At 42.9% G+C, this 27,963-nt stretch overlaps 1 protein-coding gene across 1 annotated transcript in view; it reads left to right on the plus strand.

Moving 5' to 3' along the window:
• Nucleotides 1-27,963, plus strand: part of KIF14 (kinesin family member 14) — an 83,191-nt gene that overhangs the window by 48,459 nt on the left and 6,769 nt on the right. Inside the window, exons 24-28 of the mRNA XM_040359859.1 lie at nt 13,459-13,704; nt 20,752-20,936; nt 23,467-23,625; nt 25,195-25,317; nt 26,716-26,790. Of these exons, the coding sequence (XP_040215793.1) occupies nt 13,459-13,704; nt 20,752-20,936; nt 23,467-23,625; nt 25,195-25,317; nt 26,716-26,790 (788 nt within the window). The remainder of the gene's footprint in view (nt 1-13,458; nt 13,705-20,751; nt 20,937-23,466; nt 23,626-25,194; nt 25,318-26,715; nt 26,791-27,963) is intronic.

Here is a 27,963-nt window from a genome sequence, read left to right on the forward strand (position 1 = left end):
TTTGACTTCATTGTGGATATATTTCTTCACTTAAAGAGAAGTGGGGGAATCTTAAAAAAAAAAAAAAAAACATTTATACCCACCTAGATGGCTCTACACTGCAAACTAAGCGATCCAAGACTGCTGATTGCTCAGTTCTTGGTCTTTCACTAACAGAGAGTCAGTGACTGTCAGTCATTGCTCTGTACTCTGCCCCTCCAGCATTCACTGGAGCACCAGGCTGTGGAGGGGTGAGAGTGGCTGGCTCAGGCTCTCAGCAGTGCCCTGAGAAGCTGAGACAGCTGCTGGCCATGTGTCTGGTCAGATTCTGACCTTATTGTTGGGATCCCTGCAGAGCCTGGACTGACTCTGTGATGTCACACAACATTAGGCTTCAGCCCACTGTTGGCTAAATTTGGGTCACAGGAGTGCAGAACTAAGTGCACCCCTGTGACCCACAGGAGAAGTATGTCCAAAAGCATGTTGATTTCTCCTTTCTAATGTCCCATGACACTCGTACAAGAAATAGAGGGTGCAGTTGTCACTGAGACAGGAAGGTGCTGACAGTAATGAAAACATCAAAAGTTCTAACCCTTTTACACAGTACTTGCATCTCCCCAACAGGGACACTGAAAGCAAAAGAAATACAAGAGGTTCTAACCCTTCTCTGCTCTATCCCCAACTAAATATTTTTTGATGGAGTTTAAACTTAACCACTTGCCAACCGCGCACTGCAACTTTACTGCTACAGCGTGGGCAAGCTGTGCAGAATCACGTGTGTGTGTGCATATATATAAGTGATTATACTTTTCCGGGTAGGGCGTACGTGCCCATCCTCCTTGCTGCACTGTCATTGGCTCCCTTGAATACCAATCACCGGGTCCTGGCCAGCGATTCATGGTGTGGCACGAGTGACGGAGAGATCGTTTGTAAAAGACACAGATTTTTCTACTGTCAGTGGGGTTTTGCTGTGCTTTTGTCTCCCTAAAATTCAGAGAATAAAAACCGGCACATTACCTAGTAAAGCAGCACACCGTACACACTAATAACCCACTCTAAGCATACAGTTAACGCTTTGATCGCCCTAGATGTTAACCCCTTCCTGCCAAGTCATTAGTACAGTGATAGTGCATCTTATTAGCACTGATCGTTGTATTGGTGTCGGTGGCAGTTCCCACCCAGTGTCTGTTATTTATTGTCAGATTTTAAAATATGTGAAACAATCGGCACCACCCTAATTATTAATCTAGTGCAGAAATATATATATATATATATATATATATATATATATATATATATATATATATATATATATATATATATATATATATATATATATATATATATATATATATATATATATATATATATATATATTGATAGTAACAATGGGTGATCTATAGAATGCGCCCTAAAAAGTCGCCCACCGTTGCGCCTATGGAGGAGTGGATGATGCCTAGCTGCTGTTTAGAAGATAATAAGTGAACAAAAAGAATGTAAGATGATGAAACTCTCTAAGGAGTGTCAACAAATTAAAACAGCGCTATCAAATAACTGTGCATATTTGACTATATAAAATACATTACTACAACCCATATGTAATGATATACAGTGATAATAAACAAAATATATCCAGTTTAAGAAATAAACACTAAACTGTGACTGTAATAATAAACACCCGTGATTGACTTAAACGTGAAGTGAACGCACTGAAAGTGCAAGAGACAGTCTTTAAAAATAATTTAGAACGTGGCCAAACAAAGCAAAGTTCATGTGTATAAGGATCCTGCGATCTTCAAATTTTTTCAAAAACTTCCACCACACCCGACAGTGCTCAGTGATTCCTCCCCCATCAAATGGACACTCACCGGATAGGTATGCCTCACACTCTCGTGTTTTGGCACAAAAAACCTTATCAGATGTAGTTGTTCCCGTCAATAAAGATGTAATCCAAATATGACATCCAATCAGTTCCACATATATGTCAGAGAGAGACAAAAGAAGTGCAAATAGTGTGATACCATCAAAGGTTTAATAGCACACCAAAATAAAACTTCAAACAGTGCACTCACAAACAAAATCTTGTAAAACAGCAGAATATCACATCAAGAAACTCCTTCAAACGTCAAAATGGTGAGAAGCGGTCACGGCGGACCCCCGATCAGCGAGAAAAAGTGAAACCAATTCTCCTACTCACGGTGCCATGGACTTCTGTCAGATGCAGCTGCACATCCACTTAAATAAAAAACTTCAAACGCACTCTGCATCCAAAAACGCAGCACTCGCTAGTAAAATTAGACTGTATGGCAATACCCCGACAGGTTTCGTTATAAAAACTTATTCATGGGACTAACCACACAGTCATAAATGGTTACCTTTATATCTGATGTAGTCAGATCAATCAGCCTATCAGTCCTGGGCGTTTTCCCACTTCCTCCAAAACTGTGGGCGGAAGTAAACGATAATCCCAAACTACTGTGGGCTGACAGCATCATCCACCACCACTGGCTGGTGTATGAATCAATCAGCCAGTGCGATAGGCGTGGCGCCAGTCCCCAGATTCCAATAGGTGAGAGAGTATGTTAATCACATCCCCCAACAGCAGCAGTCTGAGCCAATCACGTGCTGCACAGCGCATCCCGCTCCGCCTACAACGATGGGCGGGCCTAGAGCGCTTATGCAGCCAAAGCTAGGAGGAAGTCAGCGCCTCCTCCATTGGCTGGCTGTCTTACCCAGCAGCCACAGCGGTAAGCCGACCTGATAGGTCGAGCAGACGCTGCTCATGATAGGCTCGCCGCGGGGAATGGCTTCTAACAGCACAACAGGGGCAAATCAGCTGTTGTATAGGCAGACGTGGGCGGCGGAAATGAGAGGAAAAAAAAAAAAAAAAAAGCCGATTTCCGGGTGTCCCCGTGACCACGAATCACATCTACAGCACAATCATTACACTGTGTTTATATTGAATAGCCATACAACAGTTCCTAATTAAGTCATCAGCTGATATATATCAATCATGCGCTGGAGTATATCAACAAATACATATAAAAACATTTGTCACTGGATGAAGGCAATAGTCAGTTAAAATAAATTAATAACATTTTGCATTAGTACATATTAGTATCAAACGCTAATTGCAAGTACATATAAATGATTAAATATATATAATTAAAATATATCTAAAATATGTAAAAAATGCATTAAAAATGAAACTCGATAAAATCAATCTAAAACTGGAACTAAATACAAGTGGTGAATTAGTGATCGCTGAGCTGATCGCAAATGGTCACCGATAACACCACCACTGGAGAAGGGATTAATTAATAGCAAATTATCAGATAAATGAATAAAAGAGTACATATACTGAAAAGATGCCAGAAAGGGTAATACTAAACCCACGGAGGGAAAGGTGTGGGTATGATAAATGTCTAAGAATTATTGATGAAGCAATTCAAGTCTACCTCTATATTCAACCCCCGCGGAAAAAGACATTTTAGCAAGAATATCCAGTGAGTTTCGCGCTGTGAAAGGTCACGGACTCTGTGTGACCCCCTCCAAGATGGGTAAACCACATCTATGCCACAAAATTGAGCAAGCGTGGTGTCCTGGTTATGTACTTTTTTAAAATGCATGGAAACGCTATGTTCCTCGAAGCCTTTTTTAATATTTGCTAGGTGTTCTGATATGCGGATTCTTAGAAGTCTTTTAGTCCTCCCAACATATAATAACCCGCATGGGCACCATAGCAAATATACAACATATGACGAGTTGCATGTACTGAATTCTTTAATGTCAAACATTGTGCCATCGGAGCTGGTAACTTTGTTAATTCCTTTGTTGTGTTCTTTCACCGTGCGGCAGCAAATACACCTTCTGCAAGGAAAGAATCCTTTCAGATCTATTTTCAATTGGCGATCAGGTGGATCCAATATTTTGCGGACCACTCTATCGCCAAAATTGGGCGCACGTCTATATATAAAACGTGGCTGCTGAGGAATCACTCCACCCAGATGTCTATCTCTGCTGAGGATGTGCCAGTGTTTCTTATATATGGTTTCAATTTCCTTATATTGGATGTGGAAGCCCGTCAGGAAGCTCCACTGGTGTTCATTTGTGGATGGTTCTTCTATTTTCTTCTTAAAACAGTCTTCTCTCGGCTTCTCTGCGATCTCTTGAATCATTGAAACCAGGTTGATCTCATCATATCCCTTTTGGGCAAATCTCTTCTTCAGTACATTCGCCTGCTCAAAATAATCTGAGTCATCAGTGCAGTTTCGGCGCACTCGGAGAAATTGCCCTTTAGGGATATTCTTTATCCAAGCAGGGTGGTGTCCACTTCTGATCGATAGATAACTGTTTCGATCAGTGCTTTTAAAGTACACCTTTGTTTTCAACCTGTCATTACATCTTTCTATAGTTACATCCAAGAAGTTAACTGAACACGCACTGATCACATATTCCAGTTTAATGTTGTTCACATTGTTGTTCAATACTTCAAGGAAAACTTTGAGATCTGTTTCCGATCCCTGCCAGATCAAAAAGATGTCGTCAATGTATCTCCGATAGAAGATAAGTTGAGATCTTTGATCTCTGAAGACACTTTTGTCCTCCCACTCCGCCATAAACAGGTTGGCGAGGCTAGGGGCATATTTAGCTCCCATAGCCACGCCAACCTGTTGTGAAAAAAATAAACCATCGAACCAAAAATAATTATGCGACATACAGAAATCGAGGGCTTGACCCAAAAATCTTTTTTGTGTAAACGGGATCTCCTCCCTCTTACTCAATGCCCAATTGAGTGCCAGAGCAGCGTCCTCATGCTGTATTATAGTATATAGTGAGGCGACATCCGCCGTCACAAGGAAGGTTTCAGTACCTGGATTTATTCTTATATCCTCCAGGGATATGAGCAGATCAGCTGTATCCTTTAAGTATGCTTTGGTTTCTCGCACACTTGGCTGGAGGAATTTGTCCAAGTATTCACCTAACCTTGCCGTGACGGACCCAATGCCGTTCACTATTGGACGGGCTGGTGGCATGGTTGCATGTTTGTGTATCTTCGGTAAGGTGTAGATAACCGGAACTCTACACACAGAAGGAGCCAAATATGCTTTCTCTTTAATATTCAGGGCATTGATCTGGAAACCCCATTGTATTAAGGAATCCAGTTGTGTTTTGTATGCTTCTGTAGGGTCAGAATTCAACCTCTTATAGGTGGTTCGATCTTCCAACAGTGTGGACAATTGCTGATGATAATAGTCTTTGTCCATCACTACTACTCCGCCCCCCTTATCAGCAGGGCGGATAATGATGTTCTTTTTGTCTTCCAGTAGCTTGATACCTTCCCTGATATACTCAGGATTGATATCTTTTTTCTGTGGCAGATCTTCTATATCTTTTAGCACAAGCTGTTTAAAGACTTCAATGTAGTGATTGTTGGAATTTTGGGGGTTGAAGAGCGATTTATTCTTCAACCCACTGTCTATGTTCCTATTGGCTGTAGTGCTCCTCATTGATGCTTCGACTGGGTGGCTCAGAAAATATTTTTTCAAATTTAATGTTCTGATAAATTTGTGGGTATCAATATAGATGTTAAACTTATTCATGGCCTTTCTAGGGGCACATTTTAGGCCTGTATCTAATACGTTGAGTTCTTTTGCACTCAAAGTAACCCGACTTAAATTGTAGATACCAGCTCCTATGTTCTCCTTGCTCTTTTTTTCGGATTGCTTGCGTCTTCCAGCCCTGCACCCCCTTCTTCTCTTTGCAGGTATTCCCCAGCTCTGTTCATCAGATAAGGTGGACCAGTCTTCTCCCCCCCTCTGTTCATTGGTTGTAAATTCCTCTTCGGAGTCCCCCCTCTTCCCCCCCTCCCTCTCTGTCCTAAAAAAGAAGCAGACTGGGGTTGGTGATGATATTGATCAGATGGAGGGTATTGATACCATTGATGGTAATCCTGCTGGGGATAGTAGTGGGATTGATCTGGAACACCATAATGCTGTTGTGGCTGAGGGGACTGGTAATAGCCACTATACTGACCATTCTCCCTATTATGGCGTGGTGGTCCGGGTGATTCATAATATGATTCGGGATGCCCACCCTTAGCACCTTGCGGTAAGTTATTACGTGGGTGGTTTCCTCCCGTATGGTCAGCTTTTTTCAAAGGACCCTTAGGTTTTCCTGAATCCTTCTTTAGAGCAGCAACACTCGTTTTAGACTGCTGTTGTTCTGTTGTGTCATTCACTGGATCTCCTTCAGAGCCTGTATTACTCTGCCATGCGTAGATTTTGCTGTTTTTAAAATCCTCAGAATCTCGGTTGTACTTTTTTACTTTCCTTTTCTGAGTGTCCCTATCTACCTTCTCCAGTTTCTTTTTCATACTATTGTTGAACTCTTTGATCATTTCTGATTCCTTGATTGGCTCTAATTGTTTTTGTATGATTTTAATTTTTTCATTAATTTAGACTTAGTTTAATTTGTTTCCTCTTCAGAACCAGAACCTGTAGTTCTTTCCCGACTTTATTAAAAAAATTAAGCCATTCATCCATATACTTTACATCAGTAAGACCGTCTTGAGGGGTGACTTCCCACCTCAGACTCCTAAAAATTAGACCCTCTTTGTTGTAGTGTTCGAATGTGAAGACATCCCACCAGGCCTTTACCTGTTTCTCTAACAGGTTATCTAATGCCTTCAGGATGCTGGGATAATCTTCCTCACAGTCTGTCATTTCTTGACTGGAGGAAAAAATAGAGTCAGCACTTATTTGTCTGTTGGACAAAAAGTCGATAGCGTCCATGGCTGCACACGGTTAAAAAATAAAGATGATAGTAACAATGGGTGATCTATATATATTACACACGCAGCTGCTGTACACTCTCTAATGCTGGCCATACATGGTCAAATTTCAAAAGAACTTTCTTTTGAAAATCAGAAAATGTTTGCGTTTTGTGATCCGATGGTGCCACCATTGATTTCGAAATTCGACCGACTAAACCTTAATGTTCCTACAGAAAATAATTTTCCTGTCTGGGAACCTTCTTTTCTTTCCGGGAATTTTTCTTTTATTGCGCATTTCTTTTTTGATTACTTTTCTCGCCCGATTCTCCCATCATTGATTAGAAAATCGTTAGTTTTTTTTTTTCAAAAAATATCCAACATGTTGGATTATTAAAATTCGATGGCCGCCCTAAAATTGGCTGTTGCTGCAGCCCACTAATGGTGCGAAATACGAACGAAAATTCTTGGGTAAGATTTTCTAAAGAAAGTTCTTTTGAAAGTCGACCCATGTATGGCCAGCATAAGAGGATTCTCTACACTTTTTTAAAATTGTATCTAGTTATCTATCTATGAACACACACACACACACACACACACACACACACACACACACACACACACACACACACACACACACACACACACATATACATATAGTGCAGCGCTACTACAGTGGTAACTCAATACTACACTTTGTATTGAACTATCACGTATAATTTGCACAATGTACACATTTTATATATGAAAACAGTCATTTATCAACACATCTCTTGATTGCTGTACGAACATCACCGTGCTTTACAAAAAGCTTATTTTACTTGTGCACACCACCACCAGCTACTTTTATCTGCTCACCTTAAAGCGGATCTCCACTCTAAAGTGGAGTCCCGCTGATCGGAACCCTCCCCCCCCCTCCGGTGTCACATTTGACACCTTTCAGGGGGGAGGGGGGTGCAGATACCTGTCTACAGACAGGTATCTGCACCCACTTCCGGCCCTACGATACGGGCAAAGGACGGGTTTTTCCTCCGCTTCCCGTCGCCCCCCCCCGTTGTATGCTGGGAACACTCGGCTCCCAGCACACAGCGGGAGCCAATCGGCGGGCGCAGCGCGACTCGCGCATGCGCCGTAGGGAACCGGGCAGTGAAGCCGGAGCGCTTCACTTCCTGGTTCCCTCACCGTGGATGGAGGGGGGAGCAGCAGGGTGACGAGCGATCGGCTCGTCATCTGCTGCGATCACCGCTGGACTCCAGGACAGGTAAGTGTCCTTATATTAAAAGTCAGCAGCTGCAGTATTTGTAGCTGCTTGCTTTTAATATAGTTTTTTAGTGGCACATCCGCTTTAAGGATGAGTCGGGCAGACTCTCGCTCCCCGAGTGTCTTTCCTTTCTATTAGGGATCAGCTGTTCACTTTCCACCCTTTCGCAATCTCCACTCCTCCCAATCTATATCTCATATATATCTCATAGATAGGGAGTTGATCTCCAGGATTACATAGCCTCGCTCCTTGGATATTCCTCCACTTCAGGGAATGTGTATGGTCATGTAATCAAAAACACAGCCGACATGGTGCTCTCTGCTTTTATAAAAGTTATTTAAAAACCTGCTGAAAGAGGACACTTACTCGATAAAAACAAACGCTTGCTTCTTGTATATAATGAGAGCGTCCAATCGCTCACAACCGTGACTGAGTGACGTCACAGGCTCGGATCCTCCCCTTCTTAAGGTGAGCAGATAAAGTAGCTGGTGGTGGTGTGCACAAGTAGAATAAGCTTTTTGTAAAGCATGGTGATGTTACATTAACACTGAAGTACAGCTATCAAGATATGTGTTGATAAATTGGTATTTTTTCATATATACATTTGTACATTATATACATTGTATTGAACTATCACGTATAATATATTGTTATTGTCAGATTGCCCGTCTCACTATCACAGTCCCCCTATAAGTCGCGGATCGCCGCCATTACTAGTATAAAATAAAAAAATCCAGTATCTACCATTGTTTGTAGATGCTGTAATTTTTCACGAAAACCAATTAATATACAATTTATTGGGATTTTTTTTTTGTACCAAAGACGTGTAGCAGAATTTTATTTTTCCCTATATTTATACATATTATTTATTTAAAATAATACATTTATTTTTTATTTTTTATGAGATATGTTTTATAGCAAAACAAAATTTTTACTTGGCACAAAAATAAGCCCAGTGGTGATCAAATACCAACAAAAGAAAGCTCCATCTCAGTGAATTTTTTTTAATGAATTTTATTTGTGTACAGTGTTGTCTGTTAAAGTATGTTAAATGGCCTGGTCATGAATAGAAGCAAATCTTCCGGAGGGCAAGTGGTTTAAAGTGGAACTTCTCCCATCTCTATCACTTTTGGGTACTTCTTCCTTTTTTTTTCTATTATTATTATCTTGAATTGAGCGGGAACTTCTGGTTCAGTGGGAAGCCAGCTGTAGCGTAGTCACAGCTGGCTTCCCTTAGTAAACATGCGGGGGACCAAAGGACCGTTTAAAGAACCAGCCCGGGTGAGGCGCTGGATCCTTGGACAAGTGTCCTTTTATCAAAAGTCAGCAGCTTTTTTAAATTCTCTTTTTAAGCCTTTTAAAGAAACCATTAAAACTGAACTCCTAGTGATGCCACATTTAAGGTATTACTATTTTGCTTCTCAACTGATTTTATTTTTTATTTTTTTCCCCCCAGACTCCTAATGTGACACCTGCAGCGGAAGCCGCAGTGGTCACGTAATATAGGGGAGGAGTCCCAGGTAGAGATGTAGGAGATGTTAAGTCTCTCCCAGGGAAACATTTTCATATATGCTCCCATTTCCTAGATGATGCATCATTGTCAGGGTCCCCTATTAGTCCTCTGGTTCAACCGTTCCCTAAAGGTTTTCTTTTTTAATTGGAGGTGGGCTTCCTAATGGGCTCGCTATAGAATATGTACATCAGCGGTTTCAGGCAGGGAAGATATTCACTTTTGAGCAGTTCTGTAGGAATTTTCGAGTACCTAGGACGTGGCATTTTAAATCCGCACGGCTACATCACGCAGCATTAACACGGTTTGGGAGTGGGGTTGTCCAGTTCACAAATACCAAATTGGAAGCTGTTTTACTTGACCCGGACCCTGCTAAGCAAATTTCCAGATACTATGCGGTTTTGGGCACAGGGGACTGGAGATTAATAGAACGAGCTAGGGCCTGTTGGGTCGTTATTGCACCAGGGTTATCTAATGTACTGTGGAAGGAGGTGTTGGGTACATACCTTACCACTTTTCTTGCTTCTACGGATCGGATGATCCAATTATGATTTTTAAATCGTGTATAATATACCCCTGTACATTTGTTTTGCATGTATAAGGGATTCTGCATCATGTCATAAATGTCAGCTGAGAAGGGGGTACTTTCCTTCACATGTTATGGTAATGCTCCCAGGTAAGGCCCCTGTGGTTTATGGTAATGCAGCTACAAAACTTACAAAACTATTACTTGGACCAGGGCTCGACAAATCCCGGTTGCCAGTTTTTTTTTGTTTTTTTTTTGTGAGCTGGCGCCATCTGGTGGTGAGCCGTTGGTATTAAAAGTTATTACCACCAGATGTGAGCTGGCGCCATCTGGTGGTGGCCGTTGGTATTACAAGTTAAGCATTACAAGTTAAACAGCAATTCTAATGTCATTTTTTACTATTTTTCACTGCCATCTTCTTCCCTCTAATTAGAACCCCCAAACATTATATATATTTTTTATCCTAACACCCTAGAGAATAAAATGGCGATCGTTGCAATACTTTCTGTCAGGCCGTATTTGCGCAGCGGTCTTACAAGCGCACTTTTTTGGGAAAAAAATTACACTTTTTTAAATTAAAAAATAAGACAACAGTAAAGTTATCCCCATTTTTTTTAATATTATGAAAAATAATGTTACGCCGAGTAAATTCATACCCAACATGTCACGCTTCAAAATTGCGTCCGCTCGTGGAATGCCGACAAACTTTTACCCTTTAAAATCTTCATAGGCGACGTTTAAAAAAAATCTACAGGTTGCATGTTTTGAGTAACAGAGGAGGTCTGAGGCTAGAATTATTGCTCTCGCTCTACCAATCGCGGCGATACCTCACATATGTGGTTTGAACACCGTTTACATATGCGGGGGCTGCTCACGTATGTGTTCGCTTCTGCGCTCAAGCTCGTCGGGACGGGGTGCGTTTTTCTGGCTCCTAACTTTTTTAGCTGGCTCCTAGATTCCAAGCAAATTTGTCAAACCCTGACTTAGACTAATATATATATATATATATATATATATATATATATATATATATATATATATATATATATATATATATATATATATATATATATATATATATATATATATATATATATATATATATATATTGTATTTAATTGGCGTATAACACTCACTTTTTTTACCCTGAAAATAGATGGTAAACTGTGCCTGTGTGTTATACGCAGGGTGCTGTGGAAAGTTATTTCCTGAAAATTCCCTCTTAAAAGGGTGCGTGTTATACGGCGATAAATACGATGTGTGTATGTGTGTGTGTGTGTATATGTGTGTATATTTATATATATATATATATATATATATATATATATATACATGCATACACACACCTACCTAAAACTTGACTTTGGGCATGTGGTTAAAAATAGTTGATGAGGATATTCCTCCCTACCGGATGACATATGAGGCCAGGGGGATCTACCAAAAAATTCAGGAAGGTTTGGGATAGAGGGGAGGTGGATATTTTGAGAGGGGACTTATTTTTGTGATCTGTTTACTGAGATTATCGCTTTGTGGTTAATATTTTTTATTTTTATCTGCAATTATCTTTTTAAAGTTTAAGTGGAACTTCAGTAATTGTTTTCATCTTTCCATCTATTAAATCTTCTGCCCTTGTTTTAACTTTGGATAGTAAAGTTATATATTTTTTCTGCCAGTAAATTCCTTATACAGCCCACTACCTGTTTCTTGTCTGGTCATAAGCCTAGGCGTATGACATCATGCACAGCTCACTCTCGTGAGAGCTTGCCAGGAGGGAGTGGAGATGAGCCATAAGAGGGCCAATGAGAACTGCAGAGTTGGAGGTGTGCCTCTGTGTAAATCTAGGAAAATAAAAGGCAGCAGCTTCAGCTGCCCACAGTTAAAATTATTGCAGCCAGACTTAGTGGAGGGAGATTTCTGCAGCATATTTGACAAGTACAGAATCGTAGTGTATATATAAAATATGCAAAGTGGTTGGAGGGAAGCTTCAGAATAGCAAAGATGTTTTTATTACAAATTATGTGAGCAGACTGCAGTTCCTCTTTAAGGCTGGTAACGGCCTTGTTTGGGGGGTTGGGATTTAAAGTGTAAAATGCTATTTACCAGGCTCTGCGGTGCACTTGATCCGCAGTAGGGATTGGAGTACAATTGGTGCCTGGATACTTTGTACAAGCTGGGTTTTGGTAAATGGACACTGTAGTCCAGATATCAATGTATTCGTATGGCTCTTATGTACTATTGTGCTACTGTATGTAACTTTTTAATTGTCTGGTAAATTAAGAAAACCATAAAAAACAAACAAAACTCCAGCCTTCTTTTCAGTCTTGCCTTCACAATTGTACAAGCTCCTCTCCTGTACTGAAATGGCTTGCTCCGATTTCACTGCACAATGTAAACCTCTCGCAGTGAATAAGAAGTTGTAGCAAGTCTGATACAACCTGCCTCGTTTCCTGACTAGAAGTGAATGTAAACCCAATTCATGATATTTGACCTGGGCACATCTATCTGTAGTGTTAACTTCTCTCTTTCCAAAGCCCTAAGTCCTGTGTCTTTGTGTTGTTTTGGTCCTCTGTTATCAGCATGATAACTGTTGACAAGTTCTCCTACAACCGAGATAAAACCAGTCTGAAACTTGTGTCGGAGTGGGTGCTATAAATAGATTAGCAGAGAGCTTGTCTTGTCACAACACAGCTTTGCACATTCCATCCTTTCTCTTCCTCTGCCTATGTGGTGGGGGGGGGGAGGGGATGCCTCTCCTCCAATCAGCTGTCAGTGTTTGCCAAGAATCCAATCCTACTGCTGAATGAGTGAGTAAAAATTCTAACCCGATGTTAGACTTCTAAAGAATATAGCATGCTGAAGACCGCAGATATACAAGTAAAACTTATGTAGGAGGATTTATTTCATCCCTGTGAATCATCTGAGGCTGTTTACTTCACTGCGTATAGGAGAGGGTTTACATCCACTTAAAGGCATTTTGATATTTGCATAACTCCTCCCAATAGCCCACTCCTTGCATCACAGCTGAAGATTCTTGGGAGGAGTATGAGGCAGGGGGTCTCTGATGTTTTCAGGAAGCCATTTACAGCCCCTTGTTGGCCGTTCCTACCAGCCATAATCTATCTGCATTTCATAGAGAAGCACAGCGACCCAGTGACATCACTGGGTTTGAAAACAAGTGTGTAATGCAAGTGGGTTAATTTTTACAAATAATTTTGCATGCTGTGGTGGGGAAGATCAAGGCAAAAATAAGCAGATTAAACAAAGTTTAAATATTGCAGAAAATTGCATTTCTAAAATAATTTTCAGAAAGTATATGTGCATGTTGTGCTTAATGTTCCCTCATAACTCCTATGTCTCCATTATATACCACTGAGCATTCACTGCATCTGTCTTTTATATTCTGCCAATAGGTTTGATGACCAAGTCTAGTAGTTTTCTGAGCAAGTCCAGCAGTGTATGCTCTAATGGGAATGATTCACATCTACCTGAAATCTGTAAGGATCTGATAGGACGTGCATTGGATTATCTGGGACAAAGTCAATCAGATGAAAGCAGCATTGCTGACAGTCTGGTCTCCTGTATCGGAACGGTTTGTAAGGGAGTTCACGTTGTCTCCCAGACATATGAGCAACAGGATGAAGACAGCACAGATGGCAGTGAGTATTCATATTGCATGGGAAACTGTAGTCTTGTCAGCATTTGTTACATATACTTGTAAACTAGAGCAGTTTTTTTTTTTATGGGGTTACTGTCACCAATATAGCTACTAATGTGAACAATTAAACAGCAATTCGAGATTTTCCTAGCTTGTGACGGAAAATATTAATTATATGAAGACAGGAGGCGAGTATCTTATGCATTATCTTTCTTTATTAATGCCCATAGCAGAAATACAACTTTTTCAGTAATTTCAAATAGAAAAATGTTTAACTGAAAGAAAAAGAAAAACTACAACACCCAGCAGCCCTCAGGCTGGGTCTGCCAATCATGAGGCAGGACAGCCGGCATATAAGCGGCTGCCTCCTTAGACCCTTCCTCTTTCTTGAGGCGAATCGGCAGGGAACCTGAAATAGAAAAAACAGTTCGAAACACTGGGAGCCCGGCAAAACTGGAACTTCTGTACAGGATTCCCTCGACTGCATCCATGCTCCGGATCCGGAACGCAGTAGGAACCTCCACTTTCGGTCTGTGGTGAACTAAAACCCTTGGATCGAAACGGGAGTGATATTGAAAAACGAAGTCCCGGGACCTATCAGCCTCCGACTTGTAGGATGCGTGATGCAATGACCTAGAACGAGAGAGACAACATCGCGATAGGGTTGGGTTGGGAGGGAAGATACTCGCCTCCTGTCTTCATATAATTAATATTTTCCGTCACAAGCTAGGAAAATCTCGAATTATATATCAGACAGGAGGCTCATATCTTATGCAAGTTCAAAGCTACAACAATGTATATTAATGATAACAGTCAAAATAAACTACAAAAACTGACATAGATATGTGTTCCTCCGGTCTAAAGCAGAATTGGTGGAAGGTGGTCGGGACGACCAGTCCGCCGCTAGCAGTAGGTCCTAGAGGGGGCCTACCGAAGTGACGACCTTAATAGCCACCCCCCTCAGGAGTAGAGGGCACCAACCAGGGTTACGTCAAACCCTGTCATTCCCATGACCGATCGTACCCCTCTGGTTAGCGTAGCCGAGGAAACCGGAAAAAGAGGTTTAACGTAGGAAACGAGGAGTAGGGAGAATTGCGAAGATCGCAGCGGGTCGTCAAGGACTCAAGTCTGTAGACAGTGGATCACGCACAGGTGTGGATGCGCGGAGAAGAGCGGGTAGAAAAACCGATTAAAGTCCCGTCTTTGTCCTAAGAAACGCCGGAAAACCTGAGTCTGAGGCGAGAACCGACGCCTGGAATGTCCAACGTCCGGACGCCTGACACACGTTAGGCGGAATCAGATACGAGGGGACAGTAAGCTGGAAAGGCAATAACCTCAAAGACAGAGTGCCATTGTCCCCCCCAGTCCGAGGGAATGGTCAGGGCCTTGGTCACATCCAAAGAGTGCTGATACTTTGGACGAGATGGGCGTTTCAAACTCAACGCCTACCAAGTCGGACAGTCTACAAGGGAGCGGTAGGTTGAGATCGCAGAGCGATAGACGTTAAGGGAGCTATAGGCCTCCCGGATCAAAAGTCTGCCCGACAGTTGGCCACTACAGACCCAGGCGCCTGAACGGGATCAACCTGTCGTTGATCACACCAAGTAACCCAGAGTCCCCCGGCTGATCGAGATGCCAATCTAGTCCCGGGTCCAGGCCGAGGCAAGGGAATCCCTAGTCGTTCTTGAAAAGTCGCTGTCCGCGACCGGCACCCCGAAACCAACCCTGCGAAGAGAGGTAGGATGTGTTTCGTGAGTAGAGGGTGCAAATCCCCCTTCGGACCGGCAAGGAGATGAGGGGAGAGATGAGGAAGTGAGGAAGCAACCTGGGAAGATCCACAGTCATCCCCAGAAGGAGGGGAAAACCATGGTAGTGTCAGCCGACGCGGAGTCAACCGCACGACTGATGCTCTCAGGTTTGCTATGAGAAGGATGACCCGGAGGGTCATCGGGAACGGGGAAAAAACGCGTAATGTGTCCCCTGTGACCAGGTTGGCCGAGGGCGTCCACAGTGTGCGCCTCCGGATCCGGCCCCCGGTTGTAAAAGCGCGGGAGCTGATGGATGAGATGAGAGGCAAACGGGTCCCTAGAGAGGGATCGCTTAAGTGAGCGAGGGCCAGGAAACACTGGTCGTTGCAGTCGTCAATCACTGGAATCGGTCAGGTAACGAGAATTCCAATCTGCCACCATATTGGAATAGTCTGGGCTATATTCCGCAACCGGAACGATGCTGCGGTCCAGGCAGAAGGACCCGAAGTCTTTTAGTAGATCTGCTAGGACTGGGGCCCCCCCAAGTGATCGACGTACTGGACTGCGGTTACGTTGTCTATATGCAAGAACACACAGCAGGTTGATGTGTGTGGCAGTAGACTCCTGGTGGCAAGAAAGCCGCCAGGATTCTAGTGATGATGTGCAGCAGAGAATCCTCTGCGGACCACGTGCCTCCTGTAGACGCGGGGCTGCACCGAGTACCCCAGCCGAGGCGGCTGGCATCCGACCCTATGACGAAATCCGGTGTAGAATTGGAGATGGTCTCACCGTTCGACGGCATGACGTAGTCACCACCGTAGTTCCACTCTGGCTTCTGCGTCCAAAGCGACTTCGTCTGCATAGCGAAGCCCCTAGCGAAGGTGTAGAGCGTCGAGTCTCTGGAGGACTCGATAGTGAAGAGGGGGTGGAAAATGGCCTGGATTGGCGCCGATAACAGGCCGACTAAGCAGGCCAGGCCGTGTAAGGACACCCGATGCTTGCCCAGCACGCTACTGATCTCTTTGCAGATGGCGGCTAATTGGGCAGCCGAAGGATCGCTCGGTTGGTGTCCACCAAGAACCCCAAAAAAAACCCTATCTCCCGAGATGTGTGGAGAATAGAATCCTCGTGATTTATGAGGAGTCCCAGATCCTGAAGCGATCCGACCGTCCAGGACGCGTTTGTTCGTCAGGCGAGGAGAACGAGCCATTAAGAGTAGGTCGTACAAGTAGATGATCCACCTCACCCCTGTTCCGCAGGGTTGCGTAGTTTGGTGAGATTTCACAAGTTAACACTGGGCGATAACCGCCCCACTTTTCCCTGACCAGGAAAATGTTGTTGAGGAAGCCCGGAGAGAGCGGGTCCACCTCTACTAACGCTTGTTAGGTCCAAGGTCCTGCAACTCGTTGTCTATTAGGACGGTGTACAGGTTTGAAAACCCGAATGGGATGGGGTACCAGGTCCATGTCTGTTGACCCCGAATAACATGTCTTCGGCGGCCGAACCGGGTCCTGATTTGGCTAGGTGGAACAGCTGGGGTCAAGCTTCCTTAGGATTGAGTGGCGGCGTTCTGTCGAACACGTAGTGTACGCGTATCCCAGGAGGCAAAACTGCCCGTTGAGCCCAGCCCCTAAGTTGGGCTAGGTCAATCGGCTATACAGAGGCGGTAGCTTGCTCACTAAGGCGTAGGGTTTGGTGATAGTTCCAAACGATCTAAGACCCTGTCCTGTGTGGTCCTAAAAGGCCCACTCTATTCTCTTCTAGGAATACTTCCCGTGCTTGGTGAGATACCCCAAGAGTATGGGTCCACCTCGGGAGTGTGCACAACCTTATTTGGCAATGGAAGGGCGGGCAATCCGTCCTCAACTTGTTTCGGTTAGCCTACCGACCGATCTCCGGGTCCAGTATTCGATATTGAGCCACCTCCAGTAGGGGTGCCCAGTCACCGGAGTGTGGGCGGATAATCGCCCCCTGATCGAAAAAAAAAAAAAATGTCTCTCTACGAGAGTCCAATAATTGTTCACCCTGGGACACAGGGTTGGCGTCGTCATGAAGCGCCATATGCCCACTGCTCTCATAATCATCCTCATCATCTTCATCCTCAGACTCAAGGTGTTAGCTGTCTCGGACTCACGATGAGTCTGGCTTAGTCCGTCTAGCGGATCGCTGCCTCTGCATGTGCATCTCCCCGAGGCTCGGGGGTCGATTGGAGTCTGGGAGGGCAGTGGGTCGGCAGTCCTGGGAGGGTACTGCCTGGGACATGTTATTTACTTCCCCTGCCGGGGAGTCAGAGGCCACATAAACGTGGCGGTGTCATTGGGACACCTAGCCCTACTTAGGGGCGGTATGCCATTGCCGGATGGTCCGGACATAGGGGGTGCAGGCGGGTTGGAACCGACGCCATGGTAGCCTGGATGGACCTACCGATCAGTTCTAGAACCTGTGCCGCACCGAGGTAGACTCGGCCTGCCAGGACTGTGTCCACCCCGACAGGGGCGCTAGCAGGGATAAGGTCCAGTCAGCCAGGAGAAGAGTCTGCTGTCTGCGGACAGCCCCGTAAAACAGCACAGTAACATGTGGAAAACATGTACAGGAGCATGCTATAATTTATTTATCTATTCGTTCATTTATATAAATATTTATTTATTTATATTTTGGTTTATCTTTTTATTAAGTATTTATTCGGATAAATGAGTTATCTATTCTAGGGAATAAATTCCCCAGAACAAGAACTAATGGATATATATTTATTTATTTATATATAATTAGATTCAGAGTATTAGATTATTTTATTTTATTTAATTTATTTATTTATTGAAAGAAATGAACTGATGAGGAAAATGAACTGTATATATATTAGATATAGATTATTCAGATGATTTTATTCAAATTTATTTATTGGACATATGGATTACTGTTTAGTGGTTAAAACCCACTATCTACATTTGAGATACTTGTTTCCCAGGAAGTAAGTCCTGTCAGGTAGAAAAACGATCGCAGGCTCCTGTCTCCAACACCGCTGAGTAGCTTGCGGTGGGAGGAGAGCCTGGCAAGGAGAGTCTGACGGGGTTTCAACTCCAGAGGCGAAGTCTCGCGAGACTACGGCCTCTGGAGTCTCTATTGAGCTGAGGGGGTGAGGGACAGAGCGGTCGATGAGATCCGCTCTGTCCCGTCCTGCTCGGAGATTGGGGAGGGAGGGATCGCCGAGGTGTCTCCCGGTAACGGGAGAGGTACTGAAGTGACTGCGAGAGAGGAGGGGAGCGGCCGCGACGGAGACCCCGCCCCCCGACTGAGCGCGCGAAGGCAAGCGTGGGGAGGAAGGAGGGGAGGGACAGATGCCCAGAGATGGCGCCCGCTGAGGGAGCGAGGGAGAGACACGGACCTCGCATGGAGGACGCCGCAGCGCTCCGGCGTTAAGGAGGGGAAAAAAAGCCCAAGTCAGGATGACTTTAGTAAAAGAACATCGAAATTAAAGAGTTCAAACATGGCTCAAACACAACAACCTGACACCGTTCGGTATCAGGGGAAAAAGACATAAAAGCACAAAATCGGGGAATATCAGGGAGAACCCCCCCATATTCCACAACTTTCCAAATAAAACATCAATATTACCAATAAAACTACCTGACACCGGGACATCTGGTATCAGGGAGACAGATATAAAATCGGGGGAATACAGGGAAAAACCCCCAATACTCCAATATTTTAAAATATCAATCAAAGATTAAAGAAAATTACCTGACACCAGATTCGGTATCAGGAACAATATATATACAAAGAATAAAGTTATATGAACTACTTATCTGTATGCTCTGCCATGAGCAGAAAGAAAGAGGAAGGGTCTAAGGAGGCAGCCCCTTATATGCCGGCTGTCCTGCCTCATGATTGGCAGACCCAGCCTGAGGGCTGCTGGGTGTTGTAGTTTTTCTTTTTCTTTCAGTTCAACATTTTTCTATTTGAAATTACTGAAAAAGTTGTATTTCTGCTATGGGCATTAATAAAGAACGATAATGCATAAGATATGAGCCTCCTGTCTGATATATAATTGCAAGTTATTGTTCGAAGTAGCTAGCGTTTTGAATTTTAACAGCCGCCATCCTGTGGTCTCTAAAGGGTCACCTTAGCTTGCTGTGCTTGAGACCACATCAAGGACCTGGGTGAGATGTACTTCAGGGACGTACATAAAGCACCCACTCACTACACAAATTATTTATCCCAACTTTAGATTTAAAGAGGAGCACCAGGCTCCTTCGGAAAAAAATTCAAAACCAGGTACCCGCTCCCCCTCCCTCCCCCCTGGAAGTAGCCAAATGCAAGGGGGGAGGAGACAGACAAGCAGAGCTTCTTCTTTTGGGTGGAGTTCCACTTTAAGACTAGCTTTAGGTCCATCGTTTTAGCTTTAAAGTGATTGTACACCTCAAACATGAAAAACGCATATCCCTCTATAGTGTGTACTTGTCTCAATCCAGAGCACCAAGTGTCATTTCTGTCTTTTTTCTTCCTTCCTCTATCAGCATGAGTGCCTTCTGACAAGTTCTTCTGACACCAAGAGGAAAATGGTGACGCGGTGTCTCCAGCAAATAGCCTCAGCTTTACTCCTGTGAGCTGTGTGAAGGGGGGGCGGGGGGTGTGTGTCTCTTCCTTCCAATCAGCTCTCAGAGCGTTCCTCACTAAGCTCTGCAAAGTGTAACTTCCGCTCCCGTCCCCTTTTTCTGAGCTCTGACAAGCTTTATAAATCCTTGACTTTGAACAGATGTAGAGAAGACTGCAGATTAAGTCTATGGAAGCTAAACAAGTCTTTAATACAAGAGTATAAGAGAGAAAAGAAAATGAATCCCCGGATATATCGCTGGCCGCATTATGGGAGGCCCACAAGGCATACATAATGGGTATGCCAATGTCCATAGACGCACAAAATAAAAGACTGGAAAAATAGAATAGAAGCAATAACATAAATTTATTATTAGGAGCAGACGACTGCAGCTAAAGAGGTACAACTTATGTAGGATTTGTTTAATCTCTGTATCACCTGAGGCCAGTCACTTCACAGGGGATAAGAACTACTTTAACACTAAACTAATGAAGCAGTATATATTTTAGACACATCCTTTAAATATATTAAAGAGCATCAACAAATAAGATTTATTGAGGTCTCTTAGTTTAAGCGGTGGTGCAGTTTTTGGTAACATAACATTCTGCTCCTATGTTGGTGTAGGAGGCATACTGTACCACCACTGTTACATCTGCTAAAAGTGCTTACCCTCCTTCTCAATCCAACGACTTCTTAATTGTCTTTTCAGTGTTCGTGGTTAACCAGGATGCCCAAATTCAAAGCATCCATCTGACCTCTGCTTTTCAACAGTCTGTTGTGTTAACAAAGCTTTGGTTGGACTCTTTCACTGAAAGCCAAAAGACTGACAAACCCGGTGAGAACTTGTTGCTGAACATCAGGAAGCTCGGAGGATACTTGCAGCTGCTCTTACAGGTAGAAACTTTTTAGCAGTTCTGTACTTGCTATTTTTAACGATCATCTGTTTCTCTCAGGCCGCATCTTAAATGGGCAGCTGGGGGGGTGTGTTAAAAATAACCAGTTGAGCCATGGTTTTGCCAACCACCCAGCCACAAGGTAATATGCCCACCATCCATGTTGGTTCACATTGCCACAGTCTCTGTGCAACATGGCATAAATTATACTGCCACAAACCCTGTTCAACCTATCCACAGCAGATCACTTTTCAAAGGCGAGCATTGATGAACGCAAGTGATGGGTACCCGTCCCCCACTCGTCCTTCCGGGTAGACTGCGCGGTACGATTCGTGGTGACGTCAGCACGCCGCTCCTCCCTACGCCGTTTCGTCACAACAATGACTTTGTGCCCCTGGAAGAAGTCATTGTTGTGACGAAACGGCGTAGGGAGGAGCGGCGTGCTGACGTCACCACGAATCGTACCGCGCAGTCTACCCGGAAGGACGAGCGGACAGTTAAGCCGGCCGGCTATTACTATACACGCACTGTTTTACTGCATAACTGTAAGTGCAATACTTTTTATTAATAAACAAATTTTATTACGGTATCACGCTATGTCAGCCTTTTCTCTTTTGGGTCACACTATGGAGAGTGAATAGTCTGATATCTGAAACAGAGATAAGGTGAAAATATTTCCTGGAATCTTGGATCTGGCAGTTAGGGTTACATGCTTGATTTACTTATCATCTTGGGGGGTGTCTACTTTTTCGTACTATTCTGGCATTTTTTATTTATTTTTACCATAAAAAGAAAACTGTGTCTCCAAAAAAAAGGATATACATTTGGGTACAGTGTTGCATGACAGAGTAATTGTCAGTCAAATAATGACAGGGCTAAAAAATGGTCTGGTAATGAAGGGGTATTACAGGCTGATACCCAAGTGTTTTATGTAAAATTGGACTTCTTCCTAATGAGGAGCACACAAGGATAATTGTCTGACCTTTTCCTGTTAAAGATGTTTTTTTATTTCTGCTTTTACTGCTGAGATTCCCATAACTTTCTGTCCCAGTGATAGAAGATTAGGACGTTAGCGGAAAGCTCCCTGGTGGGAACACGGTAATAAAACCTGACAGAGGTTTAGTAAAAAGTTTTTTGTTGAAGTTTGAAAACTTAAAAGTAGAATTCCAGTGTCACTGGTGGGCAGTCCTGTATAACATAAAAACCAGAGTGCCACAGAGAGGCCCTCAGTGCATTGCGGTAGACTCTCCCCAATGCTTTCTTTAACCACTTAAGCCCCGGACCTTTAGGCAGCTAAATGCCCAGGCCAAGTTTTGCGATTCGGCACTGCATCGCTTTAACAGACAATTGCGTGGTCGTGCGACGTGGCTCCCAAACAAAATTGGCGTCCTTTTTTCCCCACAAATAGAGCTTTCTTTTGGTGGTATTTGATCACCTCTGCGGTTTTTATTTTTTGCGCTATAAACAAAAATAGAGCGACAATTTTGAAAAAAATTCAATATTTTTTACTTTTTGTTATAATAAATATCGCCCAAAAACATATCTAAAAAAAAAAATTTCCCTCAGTTTAGGCCGATACGTATTCTTCGACCTATTTTTAGTAAAAAAAATCGCAATAAGCGTTTATCGATTTGGTTTGCGCAAAATTTATAGCGTTTGCAAAATAGGGGATAGTTTTATTGCATTTTTATAAATTTTTTTTTTTTTTTTTTACTACTAATGGCGGCGATCAGCGATTTTTTTCGTGACTGCGACATTATGGTGGACACTTTGGACAATTTTGACACATTTTTGGGACCATTGTCATTTTCACAGCAAAAAATGCATTTAAATTGCATTGTTTATTGTGAAAATGACAGTTGCAGTTTTGGAGTTAACCACAGGGGGCGCTGTAGGAGTTGGGGTTCACCTAGTGTGTGTTTACAACTGTAGGGGGGTGTGGCTGTAGGACTGACGTCATCGATCGAGTCTCCCTTATATAAGGGATCACTCGATCGATACGCCGCCACAGTGAAGCATGGGGAAGCTGTGTTTACACACGGCTCTCCCCGTTCTTCAGCTCCGGGGAGCGATCGCGACAAAGCGGCTATAAACAAATATCCGCGCCGTCGTCCCGGATCGCTCCCCGAGGGAACCCGACCGCCGCATGTAGCGGGGGGGAGTCCCGATCGGACCCCCCACCCGCTAGAAGGCAAGGACGTACATGTACGCCCATTTGCCTGTACGTGCCATTCTGTGGACGTACATATACATGCGGCGGTCGGGAAGTGGTTAAGGACCGTAAAACAAACGCAGACAAATATATTTTCAGTTGTTTCACACTTTTTTGTTATGTATAATTCCACATGTGTTAATTCATAGTTTTGATGCCTTCAGTGTGAATCTACAATTTTCATAGTCATGAAAATAAAGAAAACTCTTTGAATGAGAAGGTGTGTCCAAACTTTTGGTCTGTACTGTATATAACTTTATTTTTGGGTTGACCTACATTTTCTTTTTACTGTTTGTTGTCTACTTTTAATTCTCCTTAGGGTTGCTCCTCTGATATATCTGCAATGGTTAAAGAAGCAAAGGCTAAAGCCGATCATACAGTGGAACAAATCCTGCAAGAAATTGGATATCTAGCTGCACTAACTGTTACTTCGTTGCGTCTTCCAAAAGAGGCATATACAGACACACCTATTCTACAGGTAGAAATTATGTGAAATATCTGCTGCAACCTTTTCTTTGTTTCAATGTATGCAACTCCAGCCAACCCTTTTGGATAGGGGGGAGAAAGGTTAGAACCCCTTTCAGGTTTTTATTGAACAGGTTGGTTGTATATCCAGCACCTCAGTACAATCTAGTAACTGCATGCCCATAGGTACCCTTAGGTACACATTATACAAAATAATGATTGACAAAATGATGCAATGGAAAAACAAATATAATTTATTTATTTTTTGCTGTATTTTTCTCATTCACAAAAATAAATTTGCAAAAATGTAATTTTCAACAAGCAATCATTTTTTTTTGTCTATTTGCTACTTTACCCAAAAAACTCCTCAATCTTCTCTGATATTACAAACCTTGGAAATTCCACTCTTAAGCTAATAGTATTTTACGGTGCACTGTTGCTTTAAAATTCCAGCATTATTAAAGTAATTTGTAAGAGTCGGTTCACACTGCAGCGGCACGACTTCGGGGGCGACTCTGCAAGTCGTCCTGGGGACGACTTCAGAGGCGATTTGCAAAACGACTTCTGTATAGAAGTCAATGCAGGTCACCCCGAGCCGCCCCCGCCCCCGAAGTCGTACAGGAACCTTTTTCTAAGTCGGAGCGACTTGCGTCGCTCCTATTAGAACGGTTCCATTGCATTCAATGGGACGCGACTCGTCAGGTGGCTGAGCCGCCTGTCGTGTCACCCCAGTGTGAACCGGGTCTAAATGCTTGATTTGTATTTGTTTTTTTACTAAAATAACAAACTTGTAATACTTGCCTACTCTCTGCAATGGTTTTGCACAGAGCAGCCCTTATCCTCCTCCTTCTTGGGTCCCCCACTGGCACTCCTGGCTCCATCCCCCTGTCAAGTGCCCCAGTTAGCAAGCCGCTTGCTCTCATGTGTCTATTGACATGCAAAGTGTGGCTCAGTCTTGCCCTCTGCTCCCTCCTCACAGGATTTGTGATGGCAGCAGGAGCCAATGCCTCCTACTGCTGCCTTTGTGTTTTATGAGGAGCGAAAGACAAACCAGTGCCACTTCAGATGGGCACAGCACTGTATTGAGATAGAAATTGGGTATCTGGGGGGGGGGGGGGGTGCATGAAGGTAAAAAAATGTTTGCCTTTAGAACCACTTAAAAAAAACTGTGCAGCTTTGTAGAATGTGTATTACTTTTATTGTCATATCTGTAAGCCGTATGGGCCTCCCCTGAAGGCCTGGAAAACTCCCTCATGCCCTACCTTATTAGAAAACATTTTCAGCGCTGATTCCCAGCATTACAGGAGTGAAAACCAACTAGCAGCAGGGCAGAACGTGGGTATTTCCAACTGGGAGTTTTTCAGCCAGGCTTCCAAGGGGGTCGAAATGGCCAACAGGTATGAAAATAAAACGAATGAACATTTTATAAAGCTGCATAGTTTTTAATGCCTGCTGGAGCCCCTTGACTGCATAGGCTATTTTTGTTTTAGAAAAGGTGAATTATAGCCTTTAAATAATGAGCTTGGAAGTCCTTTTGTAGCTTCCTTTTTGTATGCATCTTTAACACGTTGTTTTCTTCTAGAAATCCTTCATTGATACACTTAAGTTTGGGTTTTGTGTCGGATTAAAAAACCTAATTGAAAATGGAATAGCTACTGCTGATTTAATTCATACTGAAATCCGGAGGTACCCTGTTCATGATGAGGTAATTCATATTCATTTCTGGGATGAAAAAAACAAAACACTAGTGCACATTTTGGGAACCTTTAGACAATGCAAGTTAATGAATATAGACACACCTTTTGTTTTCAGTGCCGGATTACTAAATATTCATAGTAGGCACCAGCCTATGGAACCCACACCATTTAACCACCTCTAAGTCTGAGCCTTTTCTGGAACTTTTGTTTACATGAAAAAAATCATTTTTCATTCATTCAATCAATTTATCTCTCTAATATTATAAAAATATATATTTTTTTAACTGTTTAAGGACCAGCCGCCAAGGTGGTACTGTGGCAGGTTGGCTCTCCTAGCCGATTCGCCATCATTGTACATCGGCTGCTTTAATACCACTAGGGGGCGCACGTATTGACCCCTTCCCTGCCAGTGACATTTATACAGTAATCGGTGGCTATTTTTATCACTGATCGCTGTAAAACAAGGTGTCAAGTGTCCAATATATCCGCCGCAATGTCGCAGTCCAGCTAAAAATCGATGAACACCGCCATTACTAGTAATAAAAAATAATAATAATAAAAATGCCGTAAATCTGGCCCCTATTTTGTAGACCCTATAACTTTTGGTCAAACCAATAAATATACGCTTATTGTAATTTTATAAAAATTACCGGGGGCCGACCGCCCCCGGTACCGCTGAAAGTCCAGAGATGTACATTGCTGGACAGGAAATGGATAAGGGCCCCGCGACAACTACTCGAAACAATTATTGATTTGATCTTAAACGGTTTACAAAACCATAGGAGGATTTAATCGACTCCAAGAAAGGAAAAGTTTACATTTTAATTAAAGACTCTATAGAGAAAATACTGTATTAATGCAATGTACCCAATAACATCTTAAAGCACATTACAGTTTGTCTTTTTAAAAGCTCAACATCTCGCAGTTGTCGGTTCCAAAAATAAATCTTGACGCATCCTATGTACATGTAATGTACAGTAGTGATGGTCATCTCCATCTAGTGGCCAGCATGCCACTATTTAGCTCAATGTTATCCTACTTGAGCACACATAAGAAACCTCCGTAAACCTGCCATGGGGGGGGGGGGGGGGGGCGGCTCCAAGGTTTCGACTGCTAGGAGCGTCCACAGAGTTTACTCCGGCACTGTTTGTTTAAGACTAAGCAAAACCTTTCCAGATTTTAACAATGGCTATAATCCTGAATGTAAAATGGTGTGTGATTTTAAGAAATGCCATACACGAACACCTCCCTGAATAGGAGTGGCTGCATGGAGTGACTGTTTGTGTTTAGGGCTATGGTACGGGGAAGAGACATGCTTCAGATACATCAGTGGAAGAAAAATTCAGGTCGCTATGTTTAGTAATTGGTAGTAATTTTAGTAACTGATTATCTTGTGCTATCACCAGGTACTTGAGGAGATAAAGAACACATCATTCAAGTTAGCCGGCTTCCTCCATAACTCCATGGAACACTGTAAAAAGGTAAGTCACAGTACTTTATTTTTTTTGTAGCTAGAAGCTCCACAAGCAAAATCCTATTGTTTTCAATAACCCTTGTTCACATCTGAGAATCCTGTCTCTTATAGCAAAGTACATGAGCTACTTTTCAGGCAGAATTTAGTGTTTTTGTCCCCATAGACTTAATTGAAAAGCGCCATTTTTCTCAAACAGCAGCTCTTCACCCCTTTTTCAGCCGCATTTAACATTCAAGTCTGACAAAAGCTGCAAAAAATGTGCAGTTCTGCTGAAAAAAAAGCATGAAAACACGATGCTTGTGTGTGAATGTAACCTCACTATTTGCACATTTTTTTCTTCAAACCATTGCATCTTCATGCATAATTTAATTCAACATGTCAATCTACATTAATGTGATTACTTGATTGTGTTTTGTGTGAGGTTTACAGCTAAGCCAACTTGGAGAGGGGGGGTGACAAAAAAAGCCTATATTATAGATTTAATAGATATTGTAATACATTTACTAGTGTTGAGGGAACCTCTGCACAACACAAACTGGAGGACAAGCCCTGGTGCAACCCCACTGGAGATAAAGCGTGACAGGAGAAGGATGTAAGAGACCCCCTATAGGACTTTACTGGGTACATTAACTTTGTTGCTTTTATTGTTTACATCAGTAAACCAAACTATCAGCGCACAAATAATACAGTTAAACTAAAAATATTGCAAGCTGAACACGAAAAAAGGTAATCACGACCTCAAATGTAGCAACTGAAAAAAATATGTAAGTGCAGCACAATGAAAGTCCATATAAAGGTAACTGAAGGTGACACCCAGTGATACAGCGCAAACTCTTCAAACGAAAGTGATGAAACCTCCACCAACAAGAGAAATGCTTCCTTACCAGATGGGATGGACCATTTGCGTTAACAACAGGTCAAAACAGCTTGGTCTCACCATAGGAGAGAAGATGCGGATGGATTCAGCAGAGTGGTAAGTAATTCGATCAGATGGGATGGGCCATTAGCATTACCAATTGGTCAAAACAGCTTGGTCTCAGCATAGGCGAGAAGATGCGGATGGATCCAGTGGTAAGTAATCCGATCACATATGAAAAAACATAAAACACGATCTCAGTGTAGACTGTTTGTATTTTATTCCAGGGGTAAAAAAGTTCACTATATAGCAAAAATTCAGCGG

Source organism: Rana temporaria, chromosome 7 (assembly GCF_905171775.1).
Source record: "Rana temporaria chromosome 7, aRanTem1.1, whole genome shotgun sequence".
NCBI classification, from domain to species: Eukaryota; Metazoa; Chordata; class Amphibia; order Anura; family Ranidae; genus Rana; species Rana temporaria.